The following is a 20,411-nucleotide window of genomic DNA, read 5'->3' as shown; positions in this document are numbered from 1 at the left end:
ATAATCATGTGAGACTAGTGAAAAACAGGACTTGATATATTCTACTCTCCCAAATTCATTTAAGTTGGTTGGATGGAACACACTAGATTTGCAAACTGGAATAATTCATTGCATGCATTCAGTACTACGAAATCATTATATGTATAAGAGCCACAAAGTAAGACAAATAGAGCTTTTGGATTTGAGGAAACATATTTTTAAATACAGAATTTAATCATTTAAGTGTCAATATACAACTACTTATTTGGTTTTCAGCTTGGAATATTAGCTTCTAGTTTCAGAGAAATAAATGTTAAATGAAAAACAAAATCCATGCTCCAAAGTGAAAGGAAACCTAGGAAAAAATATTTCAAACTATTTTCTAGATCCTTTTCCCATTTGCCATGACTACCTACAAAAATGAAGAATCTGGTGACAATTTTACTAAGGAGAAATACCTTTTGCAATTACCATTGGTGTCAGATAATAATGATGTTAAGAGTTCCTTGGTCTTGACATATATTACAAAAAAAAGCACCTGTACGTTTTCCATTCTGGATCACTTTCAGGAAGATATGAAGCATATCCTGGGTGACGCTGGTGTGTAGCTTCTGGAGGTACAGCACGATCATTCAGTTTGAATCCCTGCAATCTTAATAAATGAACAGTTGCCTGAAAAGACACAGAGAAATAAATTATCTACCCAGGTCATCGTTTTAAAAACAGATTATGACTTCATATTAGTGCTGTTATCTCTTAAAAAATTTTAAAAAGCAAAATGCTTTTTCAAATGTTGTACAGGCATGTACAAGTATATGAACAAGTATACAAGCTTAGTACTTCCTAAGCTTAAAATTGTCTTCAGCTACCTTCACTAAATACTTACACAGAGGGAAAAACATTATTTATATATGTAAGTTTTTAAATCGTTCTGGAACTTCAAGGATCCAGAAATGCAATGTCAGATGTCAAAATTTTACAGTAGAATTTTTTGTAAAGAAGTGTGATCAGCACCTGCAGTAAAAGTATTGTTAGTTACTTTCATATAGTATTTTGATAAGGTTGCTTCATGAAACCACTTCTTTCTTTGCTTCCTAGGGAGATAGAAAATGACTAAACTCAAATTTCCAGTGCTTCAAGATTTGTATATAAAACAAAACTAAGCAAATATGAATGACAGTTGTGTAATTTATTTACCTCTGCATTTATAAATCTTATTTCTGCTAGTATTCTGAGTAAATCTGTTTCAAAAGAGAAGGATTTAGCAGGCAGCAATGATTCTCCTGATAAGCTGCCACCTTGACCATCAACCTTCGTAGTTGCATTAGCTTTATTCTTCTGTGCTAAAAATAAACAAATCCATTATTATTTCCATGCAAATAATCATCTTCATTTTTAAATTTACAAACCCCTACATATTCTTAAATTCACAAGGAATAGTTAGCAATAAAAGATTTTTAACTATTTCAAGCAACTAATTTTTTCATTAGTACCTCTTACTGCACTCAAAATCTGTTCTCAATCAGTCTTGAGGCATTTGTTACCAGTTATTTTGCTGCATTTGTGCATAACCTTCAGTATTTGCAGCAAATAACTTGCCCCAGTCATAATATGCATACTTAAATTTCAGTGTGAACAGACTGCATGGCCTCTAGTTCAATTTTATTGCATTAATAGAAGTGGATCATAGAACTGAATTATGCAGAGATTAAGCCTTTGTGCATTTGAATCATGGACTGGGTTGACTTTCTGTTAATGCACATATTGGTAAAGAGGAAAAATATTATTCTTTTTCTCTGGCTTAATAATGAAGAGAAGGGACTAAGGTTATTTTAATATAAACTCAAAGTTTGTAAGAATGCACCACTTTCTATTCATGATGCTTTTGGCGTGTGGTTACCTTCAGTTTCTGCTAAGTGTACTTATTTTTCCCTTATTTTGTTTGGAAAGAAGACAAAGACTAAACACGGCTAGCATGCAAATGCAAAACCTGTGAAAGAAAACCAGCAAATTGATGTCCTATTTTAAATGGACCTCGGAAACAGTATGGAATAGGTGTGATTAACTTTGCCTAGTGAAAAATAAAACCGTTTCATCTATTCTCAAATGTGAGTTTTACAAACTTCCTGACAAAACCTACTTTAAAAGCCAGCAAGCAGAGAGTGATTTGAAAGTGCTTTTTCCTCAAGTTAAAAACTCTTAATGAGTGCTAGGTTTCCAGCAGACCCTCAAGGAACAATGTTGGATACCTCAGAGGAACCACTCACTATTAGAGGATTAAAGGGTAAAAAGTGTTAACATGTGAGCCTCATACAAAGTGTGACAACAACCCATTTCTCTACAGAATGCATGAATGATATGGACCTCAATGACCATTAGAGAATTTGCCTGTGTTCTTAAGGCAGATAGCTGTGTAGTGCTTCTCTACAGAATGGGTGAAACACTTCTGTACAGCTTCTACAAAAAAATGTAATGACCAATTTCTAGATTTGGAAGCAGAAGGAATATTCCGTGTATGCCAACATGCAGTACCAGAAAAGAAACTCAGAGAACTTTGGGAATGGGAGGAAAGAAAACAATATTGTCTGACTCCTTTTAGTAACTTTAATAAATAATGAAAAAATTCCTTACAACATTGAAAATAATTTGTCACTTACTTTTTTTATGCTTTGTTGCCTCCCTAAACAAAATATCATCATACAAGAGGCAAAATCTACATGCTGCACGACAGACATCCCACACTTCCAGTTTACGTGCAACTTTTGCCAAATCTGCCCAGAGTATAATTCTACCAAAGAAAAAGCATAAATAAAATTAGTTAATAAGCAGGATTAGGTTCCACAGTTCAGGATCGACAAAAACAATCATGTCAATAATGATGGCCAACAGGAAAAAAAATTACATCTAATCAAAATTATTATGTGGAAGACTTCTTGTCAGTAGCAAAGGTAGCACTATTATTTCATCAATTAAAAAAAATCCCCTCAGCATATCAAGAGACAAAATTCTTGTCTTGGATGGTAATTATACCATCCAAGAAGTTTCAAAATGTGTGTGACAACCCTCATTTTCTATCTCATAAAGTAAATTAAGTATCTCAATACTAATGTTGAGAATTTAAAAATAAGTCTTGAACAAGTCTGGATCTAGAATCTTTTAGAAAACAACTGCCTTTAAATTTCAGCACAGGAATTTTAGTGCAGCAAAAAAGTAGACATATCCTATTAAATAAAGAATGACAAAATTAGATATAAATTAAATCATTTTTCTACAGATTAATATTTCTGACTCAAAGTTGTAGCACATTATGTGGCACAAAGACCTAGAAAGACACTTGCAAGTTTCAGTTCTACATCAAGCAAAGCCTTAATCCATGCATCACTCTGTATGTTGGGCTCATATCAACAGAACAGGTGAATTTAAGTGTGCATGTGAGAAAGCAGAATAGAAACAGGGAAATAATAAAATTCTGCATAGTGTGGAAATGTAACTGGTTCTGGTCTGTAGCAATTACCTTTCTCTGCCATTTCCATTTCTTAAGTGTTTCAAATGTTCATCAACTTTCTCCACACTTCTATTATGATGTTGGGCTTTTGCACAGAGGTAGCTTATTTGACTATTACTTTTACCTGAGGAAACTTGGCAAAGAAATAAAAATTAAAGGTAGTTTTTATATATTAGAAATTTAAAAATCCATATTAATGGCAAGCAATTAGATTCATAATTCCTTGCTGAAGCACTCAAAATCCATCCCTTTGCTCATTTCTTGAAGCTTTTCCCAAACCAACCAACCAACCAACATGAAAAAACTGTGTTCCACCAGCATCTATAATCTCTACTGCAGGAGTATACTGGCTTTACTCAAAGTTAGTAAAATTAGTCACATGCACACTTGTTTTATTGCCAAGATAATACAAAACAGTTTAAGCAACCTGGAAAGTCTGTTCCCTGTCTGCTTTTCCTCAACCAGAGGCTGTATAATCACAAACTGTTTGGGGCACAACAAACGTGTCCATTTATGTTCCATGTTTTAGGAAGTAAATAATGAATTCACACCTAAATCTCTGTGCAAAACCAGAGCTCCCAAAAGCAAGATCTTAGAAGAGAAAGACAATTACAATGCAGAAAGAATACCCAATGTAGTTAACACAGGGTATTATTCGGTGACATTTCTGAAAACACCACTTAAAAATTACCTCGGTTAAAAACATTCAGGACTTGCACATAGTTAAAACAGAACCACTTAAAGCACCCTACAGGACAACAGTAAGATTCAGGGGAATTTGCAGGGGAAATCAACACCTTTTCTAGTATCACCATACAACCTTTAGATCCTTAATGAAAATTATAGGAAGTCTGCCACAGAATTCAGCAGAACTATCACTTCATCTGTACTGCAATATTCCCTTTATGTTGCCACTAGATGGTATGTCCAGCCTTTAAGAGTGTGCAAAGCAAAGTGTAATAACTTTTAGTTACACACACATACTTTACCTTTAGTTTCATTTTCACTGTCAAGGACTATTTGAAATGTGTCAGGAGCTAATGCAAGACCTGCATTTACCAGAAGGGATCTGTTTTTCCTTGCATTATCCTTTTGTTTTCCCCTTTTAGCCTACATAAAGAAAAGAACTCATTGTTATAGGGTTCATTTTACATTACAACTGGATCTTTTTTACTAAACATGACAGAATACACATCATGTAACTTACTACTACCAAAAAACTACCCATAGGCATTATGTATCTTTAGGTATCTTACACATCATTCTACAGTACTATAGCTATTGAAAGTGACTGCAGAACTGCTGTTGATATTCACATAATCACACCACGGATAATTTAATACGAAGCACTGTTCCTGCTTCTCATGAATCTTTACAGTATATTCCTCAGTATATAACCCGACATTACATTGTACCTTCTCAAACAAACAACAGAATTTATTTACAACCAACAGTAAGATGTCCAGTGGGCAGTAACCAGGAATTGCTATAAAATATAAAACAACATTCTGGTCTGCCAAGAACTAGCCAAAGTCAGAGGAGATGTGGGTTTTTTTTAAGGAACATTTAAACAGAGCAAGTTTGTATGCAAAAGCATTTAAACCAGGAAAACAATCAGTTGCCAGTATGATTTTTGTACAGGTGTTAAGGCAGCGCAACAAAATTAGATCCAGTAACTCTCGACAGTGCCTATATTGTGACTGTAGAGTATATTATTTAGTGGCATTTGTAAGTGTCACATAATACTGATTTATCTCATAACCAGCTAGGACATTTAGTAATTTGGACACAGTGCTTCACATTAAATAAAAGACTGTTTCATGCAATTAAATCCTAATTATCGACAACTGCTATTCTTTTTTCTGCTGATATTTCTGCTAATTAACAACTCCCTGTCTTCCCCCAAGAAATAAGCTTTGAAAGAATTGGGAAAAAAGTCCTCTATTACAATTTTCTGACTGAAGCAGCACGACCACTTCAAGGCAACAAAGCAAAGACAGTTTGCTGAAAACAAGCTGATGCTGCCTCTACTACTATACAGTTCTAATAAACAGCTGTGTCTCCTCTGCTGGAATTTGATAAGCAAGCCTATTCCAGCTGCAGACCTTATTTTAAATGCTTACCTGTTCAATCAGCATTACCGCCTGATCCTCTAGATGCTCAGGTGACTCATACAGCATAGCACTCAAACAAAGGCGCCTAAAACTCAGTCTTAGATGTTCTCGATACTGCCCACTGTTGTTCAGGTGCATAGCTTTTTGCAAATGTTCCAGAGCAGCCTCTAGTCTTTCCCCATCTTCTTCAATACGAGCTATTTCCATATGAACTTGGCAACGCAACAAAATCAACATGCTAAGGATTACAAATTTAAGTGCAAACTGTTAAAATAAGGCACACTAAAATTCTTAGACCTGAAACTCACCTGAAGGTGAAACTCAATAATTAAAAGTGAACTCTAGTGTTAAAATAGATATTCCCTTTTTAACTGACTTGTTTCTTTAATTTTCACTATTAAGCCTTTTTAATTGAAATTAGTAACAAAATTTAACTGCATATTACTTTCACTGACCCTGCAGGACAAAGTAACACACCTTGTGGACTAACTGATCTTTACATATCTGTAGAAATCTTTTTCCGTACCGCTTAGGTGAGAAATGAAGAGGTTTTCAAAAGTAGTTAACTGCCAGAGAAATGATAATGTGCTGAATAACGACTTTTGACAACAGCTGACTCTGTTCCTAACATTTAAGTAGAAGCTAATACACTTGCAAGTCTAGCCCTGGTTGTATTTGCTCAGCTCTTTTAGAGATGTGACTCACCTCAGGCATAAATGTTCACCCAAAGTACTGTCTCTACCCAGGTGTTGCTGACACCACTCACCACTCTATGGAGCCAGCAGGTTTTCACCAAAAACTGCATGTTCTCCAGTCTCAGGTACACTCAGCTCCCTATCCATCACCTGCCCCAAGGAGCTGTTCATGACAGCTCAGAGCTCTACATGCTACCACAAAAAATCAGATAAACAATAAACAAAAAAAAATCAGATAAACTAAAGCAATGTGATGAAAAAGAGAGAGAAGGCTTTCAAGCCTGTCAAATATGCCATAAGAACTAATGTATGTCCACTTCAGAGCCAGCCTGATTGATTTTACTGTGCACCAAAGTAGCCACAATTAATGCTGCAATCAAAACAAAAATTAAGACAGGCAAATTAATAGAAACAAATTACTTCATTCAATCTCTAGAGACAGCAACACATCAGAGTTCAGGCTGAGCCTACTGGATTATTAAGAATACACATGTGACAAACCCTCAAATCCTAATCTCTCCAAAATCTCCCTGCAAGCTTTCACAGAAAAATTGTCATTACTAACATTTGGTACAAATTTCAAAGTTGCCTATGCTGATCTTGCATTCTCTATATAGAAAGTATAATAAATGCTTAAAAACAGCACAGTAATACAATATAGTGCTTTCATGCATGTGTATATCTACTCTTTATGCAACTAAAAAAATAAATTTAAAAACACTGAAACTAGATTCCTCACCTTCCTCTGCAAAACTTGCAGCAGAAACCACCTACTGTCCTGCTCAAATGTCAATTACAATTCACTCTACTGCAAAAGTTCTGATCTCTGTTCTTAACAGTCAGTCGATGCATGGGTCCAAACTCAACTAAGCAACAAATAGTAATGTTTACTTGTCAACTCAAATTAACAAAAAATGTGAAAATATTTAGGTGCTTAAGGTTAAGTACAGCATAATTGCAAATAGAAGAACGCACCCCCCCAAAATAATAAATTTTCTTAATACGGTAGGTTTTTCAATTTAAAAAAGGTATCATCAAAGATACAAAAATAGTATCTTACAAGAAGTGTCTTACTTGACATGTAATATAGAAGCCTTGATATTTTTTCAAAAGTAATTTTTTGGATTTTATTTTTTAACCAACAAAGGCGATGTTAACACAAGAATCTAGACCACAGTCCAACACATATGCTGCAGTTTTGGAATTTTTGCAAGTAATTTTGATTAACCAGAATTTTTTTAAATTCCTAAAATATTTCACTTTTTGTTACAGGACATTAAACAGTGTAAGGCTGTGCCTGAAAGGAACCTATATTTAAATGATTAACAGGGAAATGTATGCAACATGCAGACATGCATTTATTCTCAAAGACAATATCAGACAACTTGAGCTTTTATGTGCGTTTATGCTTTGAGACCTTTCAAAAAACTACACAGCATTAAAAATTACCTGTCAATCTCTTCAAGGGCATCAGCAACTGAGATCAATGGCCTTCGCACATGTTGATGCAAATTGTGTTGTAGTAGTGGTAAGCACAGATTCCACTGGGTTGCACAAACAACCTGGATCACACCAGGATCTCCCAACTGAACTGCACATTTTAACGTTAATTCAAGATTTTTTATCAATTTCAGCTGAGCCTATGTACATGAAGAAGTAATTAGCACTATTGCATTTAATAAATAGAATTTGTTACTTGTTCCTCCAAATTTTAATCTCAGGACTGTTTTCAGCAGAAAGCAGTCCTTCAGCCAGCAGACTTGCGAAACTTTTTTCTTAATATTTCCTTTAGTAATTTTTTTTTTAATAGGCATCAATAACTAAGGAGTATTTCTTTTAGGTGCTCCAGGCTGGCAGAAGTCTGTTGGCTATTCCCCATTCTTATGATAAACAATACGTATTGATAATTGTGAGTACTTGTGAATTCAGATGGTTTAGCCATTTTGGGTTTTTTCACATACAGCTACAGATGCAGTACAGAAGAGGAAAAAAGAATATTATGAATGGAATTTGCCATACTGTCAAGTAAATTTGGTTGTTATTAAATCTAAAAGCCAATGTCACCTACAGTAACAGACATGTCGTTTCTTTTGTTATTTTTAGAGGTTATGCAAGTAAAAAACAAAACAAAACAAAACAGAAAAAAATCGAACAAAATCCTTCTCCAACTTCATACACTGTAGACTTAAAGTTTAGAAATACCTAAACATCCTGGTTTATATTTCAGTATTAGTAGTGTTTCATATTATGAAGAATTCATTAACAAGAGGTTTTTTTTTCAAAAGGTGATTGGAATTTCTGAACTCCAAAATGATAACAGCCCTAGATAGGAGTAAGTCTTTGCATTACCAATTTCTATTAAACATATTCCTACTTCCCACTGTAGGAACTTTAGGGGACTCTAACAGCTGGTCTAAACTGCTCATTGTAGGCATCTCTCTAATCCCATTAATAATATTGATATTTAGGCTTCTAACTTTGATGGTCTGAATTATAACTGAGCCAACCAACCACAGAAATTGAAGAAAATCCTCCCTAGTGTGACAATTTATCAGGGACAATCTGCATTTTTCTGACATAAGAATTTGTGTAAGATTAACCATAACATGGAATCACAGTTGAGATGTACTCAGTGATCCCTAGTGGTCCTTTCCAACCCAGGATATTCCATGAAAAGAGATCCCATAAAGGAAAAATACAAAAACACAAGAGTGTTGCCCTTCTATGCCTCAATGCTACCATCTTTGCTCTTGAAAAGCAATATATAACGAACCTTTACAGTCAGACAGAAGACTTAAGTGAGCAATACACAACTGTGGTTTATTTTTCTCCATTTCCTTCTTGAAAGTCCAATTTAAGAGAATATGAAGGTTAAAAGAATTCCTTATCAGTAATGTAATTAAGACACACAGTCAAATGCAATTTTCCACATTTAACAAATTAAAACTTGTACTTTTCTCTCAAAGTTAAAGAACATACCTCAACAACTCCTTTGGTGTAAGTTACAATTTCAGTGCCATTTTTCTTCATTTCATATTCATATTCCAGACATTCTATCTCAATAAGTTTCCCTTGCTCCTATGAAGAATTAATACACAAATTTAACTTCTAATCAAACTCTAGCACAGGTACCATTTTAAAAACATATGCACAAATTTACAGTCAATATTTATTTGCCAAAACAAACATAGAATCATTAGTACTATTTTTGAAATATTAACAGAAAAGAGGTGTGGGAATGTGGGGGTGTGTGAAAATAAATATCCAAACCCACATAATTAAAACTTACAGTAATTGGAATGCTCTTCAAATCAAGTATACAATGAGTTGCGAGCTCAGTGCAGTTTACTTTCAGAGAAAAACGAGCTAATTCCAGAATCAAAGGAAACCTTCAAAAATACAAAAACATCACTCAGAGAATTTGATATTGCTCTTCCATGGAATTAAAAAAGCACTATTTGAAAGTAACTGTGCAATGTATCTGAAAACCTGAAAGTCATATAAATATTAGAGGAATTATAATTATAATGTTTATTATTATTATTATTATTATTATTATTACTATTATTATACTAGCAAAGCTGACAGTTAACAAGAAAATCAGAAAGAGTTCAAAGTTGGCTACACAGAAAATACAAAAGTTAATCTGTTTAAGGAAAATAATAAGCATACTCCTACAAAGTCTGCACAAACACTTCCTGAAGAAAACAAAAACTACAGAATGAAATGCATGAAGCACAGACATGCTGAAGTAAGAAACTACAGATTGCAGAATGATTGCAGGAAATTTTGGAAATACAATTCAATGAACTGGCACACAAAGCAGTCCAATCCATCATTCTGCTGCCTAGGAACGAAGAACACAGATACAGAGATGGAGACTCTGTTCCATCTGTTTGGATGTCTGTAAATAACCAAAGGAGCACAGTGCACTGTCTGGAACAGAAGTGATGAGATACCTGAATATTGTCAAAGAGAGTTTACCTTAACAAGTAAAAATGTAGTATTTCTTCCATATGTAACAGCTGTGATATAACTGCTGGAATAGTGGTCAGTTTAGTCTTTCAAACTTATGCTTAAGAGTTAGAAAAGGCCCCAGGAAAAGTTAAAAATTAACTACAGTCTGAAAGTACATGTCCATTTTAAGACCTTTAAAAAAAAATCTCGTTTTACCAGTAAGAAATTATTATGGAAAGATTTATCATGTTATACAAACAGCTGTATGCAGGAAGATATTTAATCTTGGGTTCTGTCATAAAGCCTAAAAGGATTTTGTCCTTTTCTAAGATGACCTATGTGTTAAGTAAGTGTTCAATCTCTGTAAGGTCATCAGGAATTCTGACAGACTTCCATGGAAGCAGGATCAGATTCATCATCAACTTTCAGGGGACTATGACAAATCAAACTCACTTCACATTGAGAACAGATGCTGGAGGTACATCATATTGTTTCAAAAGCTCATATATAGAATTCAGATTTGCGGTGGCATCACTTGGAAATACATTTGTGTCCCACTGCCTGCAACACATGAGGAATTGGGTCATAATATTTAGTGAGAAAGGTTATTCCATTAAAAATTTGAAATAACTCTCCTAACTTCAGAATGGATGGCTCTTATTCCAAAGTATCAGTGGGCTACCTGGACATTGAAATATCAAGAAAAAAACCCCAAAACAATAAAACCTAACTTTAGTATCTGAATTAATATTTCAGACCATAAATTTTATTCCAGAACAAACATAAAAGATGTGCAAGACTTTCCCATCATTTCAGTATAAATTAATTCACTGTTACTAAGAAAAGAATCAATATTTTTAAAATGGGGAAATCTTGAGACACTGAAAAAGAATTACATGAGATTTTGCTATGAAGCCTAATTTTCAAATTTTTCTTATACTTTTAAAATTTAAAGAGTTTTAAAAGCATTATGCTTCATGATTTGTACATTGCATTTTAGATGATTTCCCCACATCATCTTTACTTTCTTGTACACAGCTTGGGGATAGAAGGAGAGTCCATTTGATATTAAGATGTCTTTCAGACTCTTAAATTCTTTCTCCTGGCAATATCTGTACAACAGACAAATCCCTATGTTCCCAAATAGCTAGCTCACTTTTTAGATGAGGGTGTTCTCTAGACAGACCTGACAGTTACTACAAAAAATGTTATTATCATTCTCCTTTTGAGGAATTAAACTCTGCATTAGATTTTTCTACAAGCATATGGGAACCCTGAAACTGATTCTACCTCTGTAATACACAGCATAAAAGTACAAGTGGAAGGATACATTTTCATACTTACAATTTTAACACCTGCATTTTATAAATAACTGAAAGATGGAGGGAATTTTGTGTTTCCTTCTTTATCTGGGAAATATTCATTAGTTTGTGATACACCTATAAAATAACAATTTAATTATTATTTGGTTAAATAAGCAAAGAACTAACACTAAACAAGGTATGTGGACTGTTTTTATGAACTTTAAGGGCAATATGGCTACTATGATAATCTATGTTGTTCTGCATAGATAATACAAAGATCACCCACTACAGTTACACTGACCTTCTGATAGTCAGGATCAGAACTATCAGCAGAAATATAAATGTGGAACCACCTTCTGAGTTAGAATCCTAATTAATGCATTTTTAACACCTTTTGATAGAACTCAGTCTGAAATCATGTCATCTAGCTGAGAGAAACATGCCAAATTAAATTTTATCTGTACCTATAGATAATAGGCAGGGAAAAATATTAAGACATTACAATAAACTGCAGTTACTTCAACTCAGCTGTAGAGTTACACATTAAGAGTGTGCAGATCATTTCTTCTGACTCTCACAACTATCAATACTGATTACTTAGGCTGTACTGGAACACTAAGTTTTGCAGGACTCCAGTAGGCTGCTGCTAAAGCACTTTGTAGTTTGGATCATACTTCTAGATGAAGTGATGAACAGAAAAAAGACAACAGACAGTGTAGAAAAATGAAAGAAAATATGCCTGCACACAGCTTCCGAGTTTTGTTTGCCTCTTCCTGCTTTTGCCACATTTGTCTTCATCCTCTTATTTCCCAAATTAAGGGCATGCAAGAAATGTGAATTATTGTCATATCCTCCAATTTCCAGAATTATTTACAGGGTTCAAGTTGAATCACTCAAGCATTTACCAGCATGAGAAAAGTCAAAAGATACTAAATATGCCCTCAGTGGGATAAGTCAGGTTAAATTGCTCTCACTAAGCCTTCTCTTTCAACAATAATTAGTTCCAAATAGAAGTTTAGGGTTGGCCAAAGTTATTCATATTATATCACAATGTGTTAAAAGAACATGGAGCAGCAGGGAGCTTTAGTATCAAAAATATACAATTTGTGAAAATCTCTGCACATCTACCGAATTGTTTGGTAGCTCACAAAACATAAATGAAGAAAACAGCTTATATAACATTATAACTATGATCTTACAAAACGTGGACAGAGCTCTTGTCTTAATGGGAATTTAAAATATTTTTCAGCATTACCATTAAAGAAAATATTTGAGAGTATTTATCTGGAACATTTTCCTTAATAAAGACTGCTGCAGTAGATGAAAACTCTTTTGCTTCTTCCAGTTTTGAAGCATCAAGGTAGCACTCAAGTAAATTTCTGCAGATCAAATAAATGATTGTATTAAGTATTTATTAACACATTCAAAAATAATTCTTAGTCATATTTTTTAACACTCTTTATATTCAAGTTACCAATTCTAAATGCAGTACAAACAATTAGTGCTATAAAGCATTGACTCAAGACAGAAAAGATCCTCTAATTTTTACATTTTTGCTTCTTCTAGATATACAGCTGTTAACATATATTTAGTGCAGATCACAGTAAGAACCTTGGAAAATGTGGAGTTTTTTTGTGAAAACTTTTCTCAGCAAGATACCTGGAATTAAAAAGATTATTATCTTAAAGTGTATGAGAAAAAACATTTCTGTGAGACGCATTCTAAGATTCTCCCTTAAAGACTGGAAAGGCTAGTATTTCAAAGCCATTTAGCAAAAGAAAACTATTCCTGTTGGAAACTGCAATATATCTACTGGATTTTCTATACTTTATCTTATTTAACTGAAAAAGAGCCTGTGACTCCACAACATAAATTAACAACAACGATAATCATAATTTTTTAAAATGTAGAAATAAATACAACTTTAAAATAAATAAATGCAACCATTAGCTTTATAACACAAACACACTGTGTGCATTTGTTTGTCCTCATCAATACCCCAGCAAGAGTTTGGTACCAAGAAACTGCATGCATTATATTCCAGATAGTCCTTAGCACACCCCTTGGAATGTTTTGTTACTTCACTCCAGTTCCAGTTTATAAAGAAAATGCTACGTATCAATAAACCACAGTCATAGACCAAAGAAACAGAAAAATTCACAAAGAGAAAGGGAACAAACTATAGTAGGACTGCAAGAGGAACTGGAATCAGTCTGTTGAATAGGGGATCAAAACATCTCTATGAAAAGGGAGTGTAATTTGAAAAATTACATGGACACTCCTCCATTTGTGCATAAAACTATTTTTCTCAGTACAGTTATCTCAAGGTTTATGCTCCAGCTTCGCTCAGGAAATGCAAGAATGATAATACATTTATATTTATACACCATTTATTTCCAATTACTATCAATGATTCAAACACTGCATCCAAAATTACTGTGAAAATTCAGATCCGATCTAGGGCCCAGCTGTCTCTAAAACTTCTCTTTAGCTGTCACTAAAACTTCAAGCTTAAAGTAGATATTGAAATGAAGCACCTTTTATGTTCAGTACATTCATGTCTCTGTAAGAAGTTATTAATTAAGCTTTAATAAATACATCTACAACATTACAGTGAAATATACCTTATTAAAGACCTCAGGTAGCAGTTCCAAAAGCAGTTCCATAGCCCATATGAAAAAATACAATTAAACTCACATCATGAGTTCTGCTCGCCACTCATTGTCTTGCTCTTCAATTTGGTTTAATGCTGTAACAATCTGTGAAAGGCTGGGAATAAGGCAATAGCGGAATCCAGGCTTAAGAAATGGCCTCACAAGTTGCCAATAAAGAATTGAGGCATTATATATCAAAAAAAAATACCTGAAAAATAAGAATTAAAAAATTTAGTATTTCATGAACTTGAATAAACATAAAATTACAGCTTGAGTACTGTAAGACACTTTTAAGAAGTTAAAAAGTGCACCTTGTACTTTTCATTGGAAGCAATCCTGACTAAAAACTGAGAAGACAAGTACAGCACAAAAAGACTATGGTAACTCTTACAACTATACTCTACTCAATAATTATCCACTTAAAAATAAGCTAAAATGGTGTTCTCATTCTATAGATTATAATTATAAAAGGATAAGAAGTGCTGAGATATCTATCAGCTTTTAACAGGGCTGTTCATCCTGACCACGTAAGACTGCAGTATCCTTTTGTTGTTACAGCACAAATAGCAGTAACAGAAGTTACAAACTGGAAGGAAAAATCTAAAAAAAAAAAAACCCTAACAACACAACTCCATGCTACCTAATGAAAATCAAGACAAAGAATTGAAAATGCAGATCAGTAGCATTTTCTGGGATTTAGAGTTAATCCTGTCAGTATGACCTACCTTCTGTTATGGGTTGCAAAATCTATTGCCTTCATAAAAAACAGCACAAACTTTTCAAACTCTTCCTAGAATAGAACAAAGAAAAGCTAGTGCAATTTGAATATGGCTTTTATAAATCAGTAGATTATTTTCCTATTTAAATATGTTCATATTTCATATATTTTATTTTCAGACCACTCTCAACTAAAACATACTGCTATAGTAAGTTGTTGCTATAGAAACAGAATAATTAAAAACTGGTTGATAGCTTATTTATATGATTTCCTGATTTCAAATTTTAAGACCATATTTTCAATTTACTTCATTTCTGCCAAATATTAATTACGGGGACTGAAATTCTCCAAACCTACAAAGCTGCATACTTTCTAAGCTTTTAGCAAAAAAAGTTTGGAAATATCTGAGAGCAAATCCAGTGGGGAAAAAAGTTATATTAATCTGTCCCATTAAAAATATCAAGGAATTATTTTCTTTAAAAAAGGCTCCAACAGGAATTTGTCAACAGAATGATGTGACAGGCATGCCCTTTCTATCATTAAAGGAGCTGGGAACCAGCTCTTCAGAGGAGGAGCTAGGCATCCCAGCGGACACCAAGTGGAGGAATACCAGCCAGCAGCATTCCCTTGCTGCAAAGGTGGCTGACAGTGTCCAGGGGTGCCTTCGGAGGAGTGTGCCCAGCAGGCTGAGGGATGTGATCCTTCCCTTCTGCTCAGCATTGGTGAGGCCACACCCGGGAGCACGGCTCCCAGTTCTGGCCTCCTCAGTACGAGAGACACGGATGCTGTGGAGAGTCCAAGGCAGGGCTGCAAAGGTCAAGAAAGAACTGAAGTGTCTCTCCTATGGGCAAAGACAGAGAGCTGAGACTGCTGAGCCGGAAGGCAGCTCAGGGAAGATCTCATCAGTATTCCTGAAGGCAGGGTGTAAAGAGATAGTATAAGGGAATATTTGGAAGTGGAGAAGGATGCAGTGCAAATAGCAAAGCCAAGGTGGAGCTGGATGAGCAGGAGTGGGATGACACCAGAGGGGGTCTCTACAGTATGCTAGAAAAGATAACCTAAAATCTCTGAGCTCTGGGATGGCATAAGAAGGGTACTGATCAATAAATGGGAACTGCCTAGATAAAGGGAAAACCAGAGATGAAATACGTAGTAGAGAAGTTGCACTTGGCCCTTAAGAACACAAGCATCTTAATCAATTAAGAAGGATTCCTTAGGATGGAAACCAAAACAAGGACAAATTTATCTTTTCTATCTAAATAATGATTACTTAGCATGAGACGTCATGCCACTTATACCTTCATAAATTATCTAGGAACACAGCAGTGACAAAACTTTACAACTGATGTGAAATGTATTTTAAGAGACCATTACACCACATGACACAAGGAACCAAGCCAGGACTGCACTTTTAATTGTATTTTTAACTTCTAAGAAGTTAACAAGAGCCAAGAAGAAAGCAGTAAAACATAACAGAATAGTTTATTAATTTAGAAACATAACTGGACATTGGATGTTGCTAACATGCATGAGGTTTTAAAGTCACCACTGACCAGTCATTCTGCATATGTGCTCGTAGAAGAAAGAAAGCACAGAAAACGTAACAAGGAAAAGATTCTAGCTTGAAAGTTAATTCAAACATATTTAAGTAAAAAGTTAAGAGGGTGACTTAAAACAATCAACCACCTGAAAATTTTAAAAGTATTCTTTTTTATTGTCTTCTCCAAAATATTTGAAATATTACTGTGATTCAGATGGTAAGTTTTGTTTACTGACAAATTACTTGTTTATATATTTCCTTCAATTTTTCCCACAGTCATGCTTATCCTTGTGTATTTTAAATTACTGAAGGCAACACATAAAAACCTAGGGATAAAGACTTGTAAAACCAGGCTTAATATAAATCAACTTTCATAATATCTCACCAAATTATCTGTAGAGTGTGGAGCATACAATTGGCCTTGGCACAAATATGCTCTGACAAGAAACTGGTTCACGGGAAATCTTCCTTTAAAATACATCTGTAGACAGTCACTGCTAATTTCCAGATATCCCAGCTAAAACCCAAAAAAAGAGCATTTCAATATTAAAAAAAATTGCAACAAATAATTAAGAATTGTTAGCTTTTTAAAATGCATGCCTAATCAAGGGTAACATCTTAACATCTAACTCCATACCAGTATGTAAGCAATATTCCATAGGGATGCACACCAGTTGTGGTATAAGCCCATTACAATTTACTAAAGACATAGTTTTGTCATTCCAAATGTATGTGAAAAAAAGAAGTGAGGATTTAGGGGTGGAGTTTTAACGGAAAATGTATGTTTAAACAATAGCTCTCCAAAACCAGAACCGTGTAATACTTTCCTCAGGTGCTTCTGAGATTTTTAAAGTAGTAACTGTAACAGTTGTAAATACAGTGCATCATATACATATTTTTATTTAATACAGTTAAAGGACCTAAATTACAAACCTGAAGCGCTTGTTCAGCACATAAAACATACAAATCGGTGCTGATGTTATCTGATGAATCAAGTGCAGTCTGTCCTTCAGTGGCTGATTTGATTAACTTGTAAGCATTCTTCAAAGCCTGAACATCTGAAATTTTAAAAAAAGTAATTAAGCATTTTTGCATCCAGGTGTACTGATGCGATTGCATTCAAATGAGTCACGTGACATCCATTCTCTCCTCTGCAGAAATAAATGAAGAATATTTAAGGAAAATACGCACATGTTGCTCTAAGTTAGGGATAGTTCTAAGATGAAACATTAACAACTCTCTTGCTATTTAAAATCACTAACGTTAGCACACTAGAAAGCGAGTTTAGAAAACAGATTAGGATCAAGCTGTTTTCCTGTTTGAAGTCGAATTTTAATTTCACTTCTTTTCCAAGACGGTCACGAGCCCGCAGCCGCCCGCTCACCCCGTGCGCTCACCCCGTGCGCTCTGCGCGGCGAGCAGCAGCTCCCGCACCGCCAGCTCCATCGCGGCCGGGGCCGGGGCACAGCTCTAAGCCGCCAGCGCCAGGCCTTCCCGAAGGTCCCGAAACCTTGTCCGGACAGCCCAGGGATGCGGCTGCCAGAGGTGCCCGCCGGACATCGCAGGCTGCCCCTCGGCCGCTCGCGGTTCCCACAACACCGGCGCGTATCCCGGCAGCGCTGCCACGACAGCCGCGGCCCTGCCCTCGGGGGCCGGGCTAACCGGGAGGGAGTGGGAGGGAGCCGGGAAGGAGTGGGAGGGAGCCGGGAGGGAGCCGGGAAGGAGTGGGAGGGAGCCGGGAGGGAGGCGGGAAGGAGGCGGGAAGGAGTGGGGAGGGAGCCGGGAGGGAGCCGGGAGGGAGGCGGGAGGGAGGCGGGAAGGAGGCGGGAAGGAGTGGGAGGGAGCCGAGAGCGAGCCGGGAAGGAGTGGGAGGGAGGCGGGAGGGAGCCGGGAAGGAGGCGGGAAGGAGTGAGTGGGAGGGAGCCGGGAGGGAGTGGGAGGGAGCCGGGAACGAGCCGGGAACGAGCCGGGAGGGAGCCGGGAAGGAGTGGGAGGGAGCCGGGAAGGAGTGGGAGGGAGCCGAGAGCGAGCCGAGGCCCGGCCCCGCGGGGGAGCTGCGGGAACCGCCGCGGTAACGGGCGGCACCGGAGCGGGCACGGGCTCCGCGGCTGCCACAGGCAACGACTGACGCCTTCCTGCACGTGAAAGTAGTGCTAAGAAATGCTGTCTGTCACCAGTGATTTTTGTCCCCGTGTTGAGAGCTTCTAACATGAAGCCTTTTGAAATAAAGCATACACAACCAGTGGCTGAACCTTTGGACTAAAGCCGAACAAAATGCCCAACAACAGTGGGATTATATCTGCCAGTCCAGGAAGAAATCATGGGTGAGGGAGAAAAAAAAAAAGAAAAAGGGCTGCCTGGCTGCACTGACATTAAAACGTACAAATTAAGTGTTTAGAGCCTCAGCACTGCCCCTCAACTACTGAGTCATACCAGAATCTGTGAGGGAAATAATTGTGGTCATGAACAGAATTTAAAAGTTTACAATTTTAAACCGAACTAGACTCGATTTTTCAAGCTAGGCTGCAACTCTGTACCCCTAGGCTGCTCCAGTACAAGGGTCTGTAAAGAATTCAGGAGTAGACTCAGTCCCTACGTGTACTACATAACCCCCTCCCTGGCCACAGCGCCCATTTAAATCAAGTAACTGTCTTGCTTCTGTGAATTTCGATGAACAGAAATAAAACTAATCTGAAACTAGGTGGGCAAGGAAAAAACCCTATAGCAAACCTGTGTCAATTTCTTAAGCAGACAGTAGTGTATTACTTGTGTAATCATGTTAGATGATAATAACAATGGCTTACTGTGGCATACCATGGTATATCTATCTATATCTATATCTATAACTATAGCTATAGCTATATCTGGTGTTTATACCCAAACTTTTAAACTCTTATTCGGTTTCAGCCGCTTCTGGATGTCTGTTGGCAGAATCCCAGACTCAGGTAAGAGTAGTGTCTCCTCATGCATAAATGAGTATGTGAAAGCTCAGCTGACTCAACTGACTTCTGCAGTGAAGATAATAGCCAAAACGACACCACCATAATATAAATATCTAAAATTTTTCTATTTATTATTCATCCTCATTAAATACCTGGGTGTTATGATCCGGTTTAAACCCAGAAGAGAAAAAAAACGAAGTATCTGTGTATAAAACAGAAAGAAGTTTGAAGGTTCAAAATACACTCAAAAATGTGACTAAAACTAAACCAGGTCAAATGTTGTTGCCAAAAAATTGATACCTTTCATTCAACAGTAAAAGAGTCAAGAAAGAAAGAAAGAAAGAAACAAACAAACAAACACACGGGCGCCAGTCACTGCGCCTCTGTCCAGAGGTTTTCCCAAAACACACCCAAAGCCTTTTTCCCCCCACCCCATGGTGCGAGGGTCCGTGCAAGCCTGGAAGCTGATAGCCCTGGGGCTGTGATCTCCACCCTGAAGGTGTCAAGCTTGTGCCTTGTGACTGTCCCCAGCCCTGAGCTTCGTCAGCGAGCCATGTAAAGCCTCAGTCAGGACCCCATGCAGGGTGTAGTGGTCTCCTCTGCTGCTTTTGAAATACAGTTCTGCTATAATAGGCGAAAGTCTTTAATGAAAATGTTTAAGTCGTAAACTACAATATTTCGGTCTCTGACACCGTGCTAAGAGTCTGGATGTATTATTCCCAATTTCAATGGAAAATCACTGGCTACTATGTAATGAAAATTGGTCACACGATTTGTGACTATCAAAATCTACTAATTATGTCATGATCAAATGACCAGGAAAACATAGAAAGAAAACAAACAAGACCAAGTTAAAATCAATAATTTGAATTAATTTTTAAATTAACTGAAAGGAATTAAATCAAGGAATTGACAAAAAAAAAAATATATATATATATATTTGAGCGAGGATCACTAAGCTTTTTGACTTTTCTAAAACTGTAACCCAATATAGAATGACTGA

At 36.3% G+C, this 20,411-nt stretch overlaps 1 protein-coding gene across 2 annotated transcripts in view; it reads right to left on the bottom strand.

Moving 5' to 3' along the window:
• CFAP46 (cilia and flagella associated protein 46) overlaps nt 1–18,094 on the bottom strand; it is a 60,251-nt gene extending 42,157 nt beyond the window's left edge. The window contains exons 1-17 of one of the 2 annotated variants that reach the window (XM_033066169.1): nt 17,864–18,094; nt 17,400–17,524; nt 16,852–16,983; nt 14,934–14,998; nt 14,252–14,416; nt 12,810–12,933; nt 11,595–11,689; nt 10,704–10,811; nt 9,583–9,682; nt 9,273–9,371; nt 7,743–7,933; nt 5,608–5,836; nt 4,474–4,594; nt 3,494–3,617; nt 2,637–2,767; nt 1,177–1,322; nt 518–651 (exon numbers count right to left, since the gene is read on the bottom strand). In XM_033066169.1, the coding sequence (XP_032922060.1) occupies nt 518–651; nt 1,177–1,322; nt 2,637–2,767; nt 3,494–3,617; nt 4,474–4,594; nt 5,608–5,836; nt 7,743–7,933; nt 9,273–9,371; nt 9,583–9,682; nt 10,704–10,811; nt 11,595–11,689; nt 12,810–12,933; nt 14,252–14,416; nt 14,934–14,998; nt 16,852–16,983; nt 17,400–17,524; nt 17,864–17,912 (2,138 nt within the window). In that variant the 5' untranslated portion in view covers nt 17,913–18,094. Of the gene's footprint in view, nt 1–517; nt 652–1,176; nt 1,323–2,636; nt 2,768–3,493; nt 3,618–4,473; nt 4,595–5,607; nt 5,837–7,742; nt 7,934–9,272; nt 9,372–9,582; nt 9,683–10,703; nt 10,812–11,594; nt 11,690–12,809; nt 12,934–14,251; nt 14,417–14,933; nt 14,999–16,851; nt 16,984–17,399; nt 17,525–17,863 lie in introns of those variants that run through there. The other variant, XM_033066170.2, reaches the window with a different exon arrangement.
• Between the last annotated feature and the right edge of the window lie 2,317 nt (nt 18,095–20,411).

Source organism: Catharus ustulatus, chromosome 8 (assembly GCF_009819885.2).
Source record: "Catharus ustulatus isolate bCatUst1 chromosome 8, bCatUst1.pri.v2, whole genome shotgun sequence".
Taxonomy (NCBI): domain Eukaryota; kingdom Metazoa; phylum Chordata; class Aves; order Passeriformes; family Turdidae; genus Catharus; species Catharus ustulatus.
The sequence above is the reverse complement of the archived record's forward strand: the minus strand, read 5'-3'. Positions and strand labels throughout refer to the sequence as shown.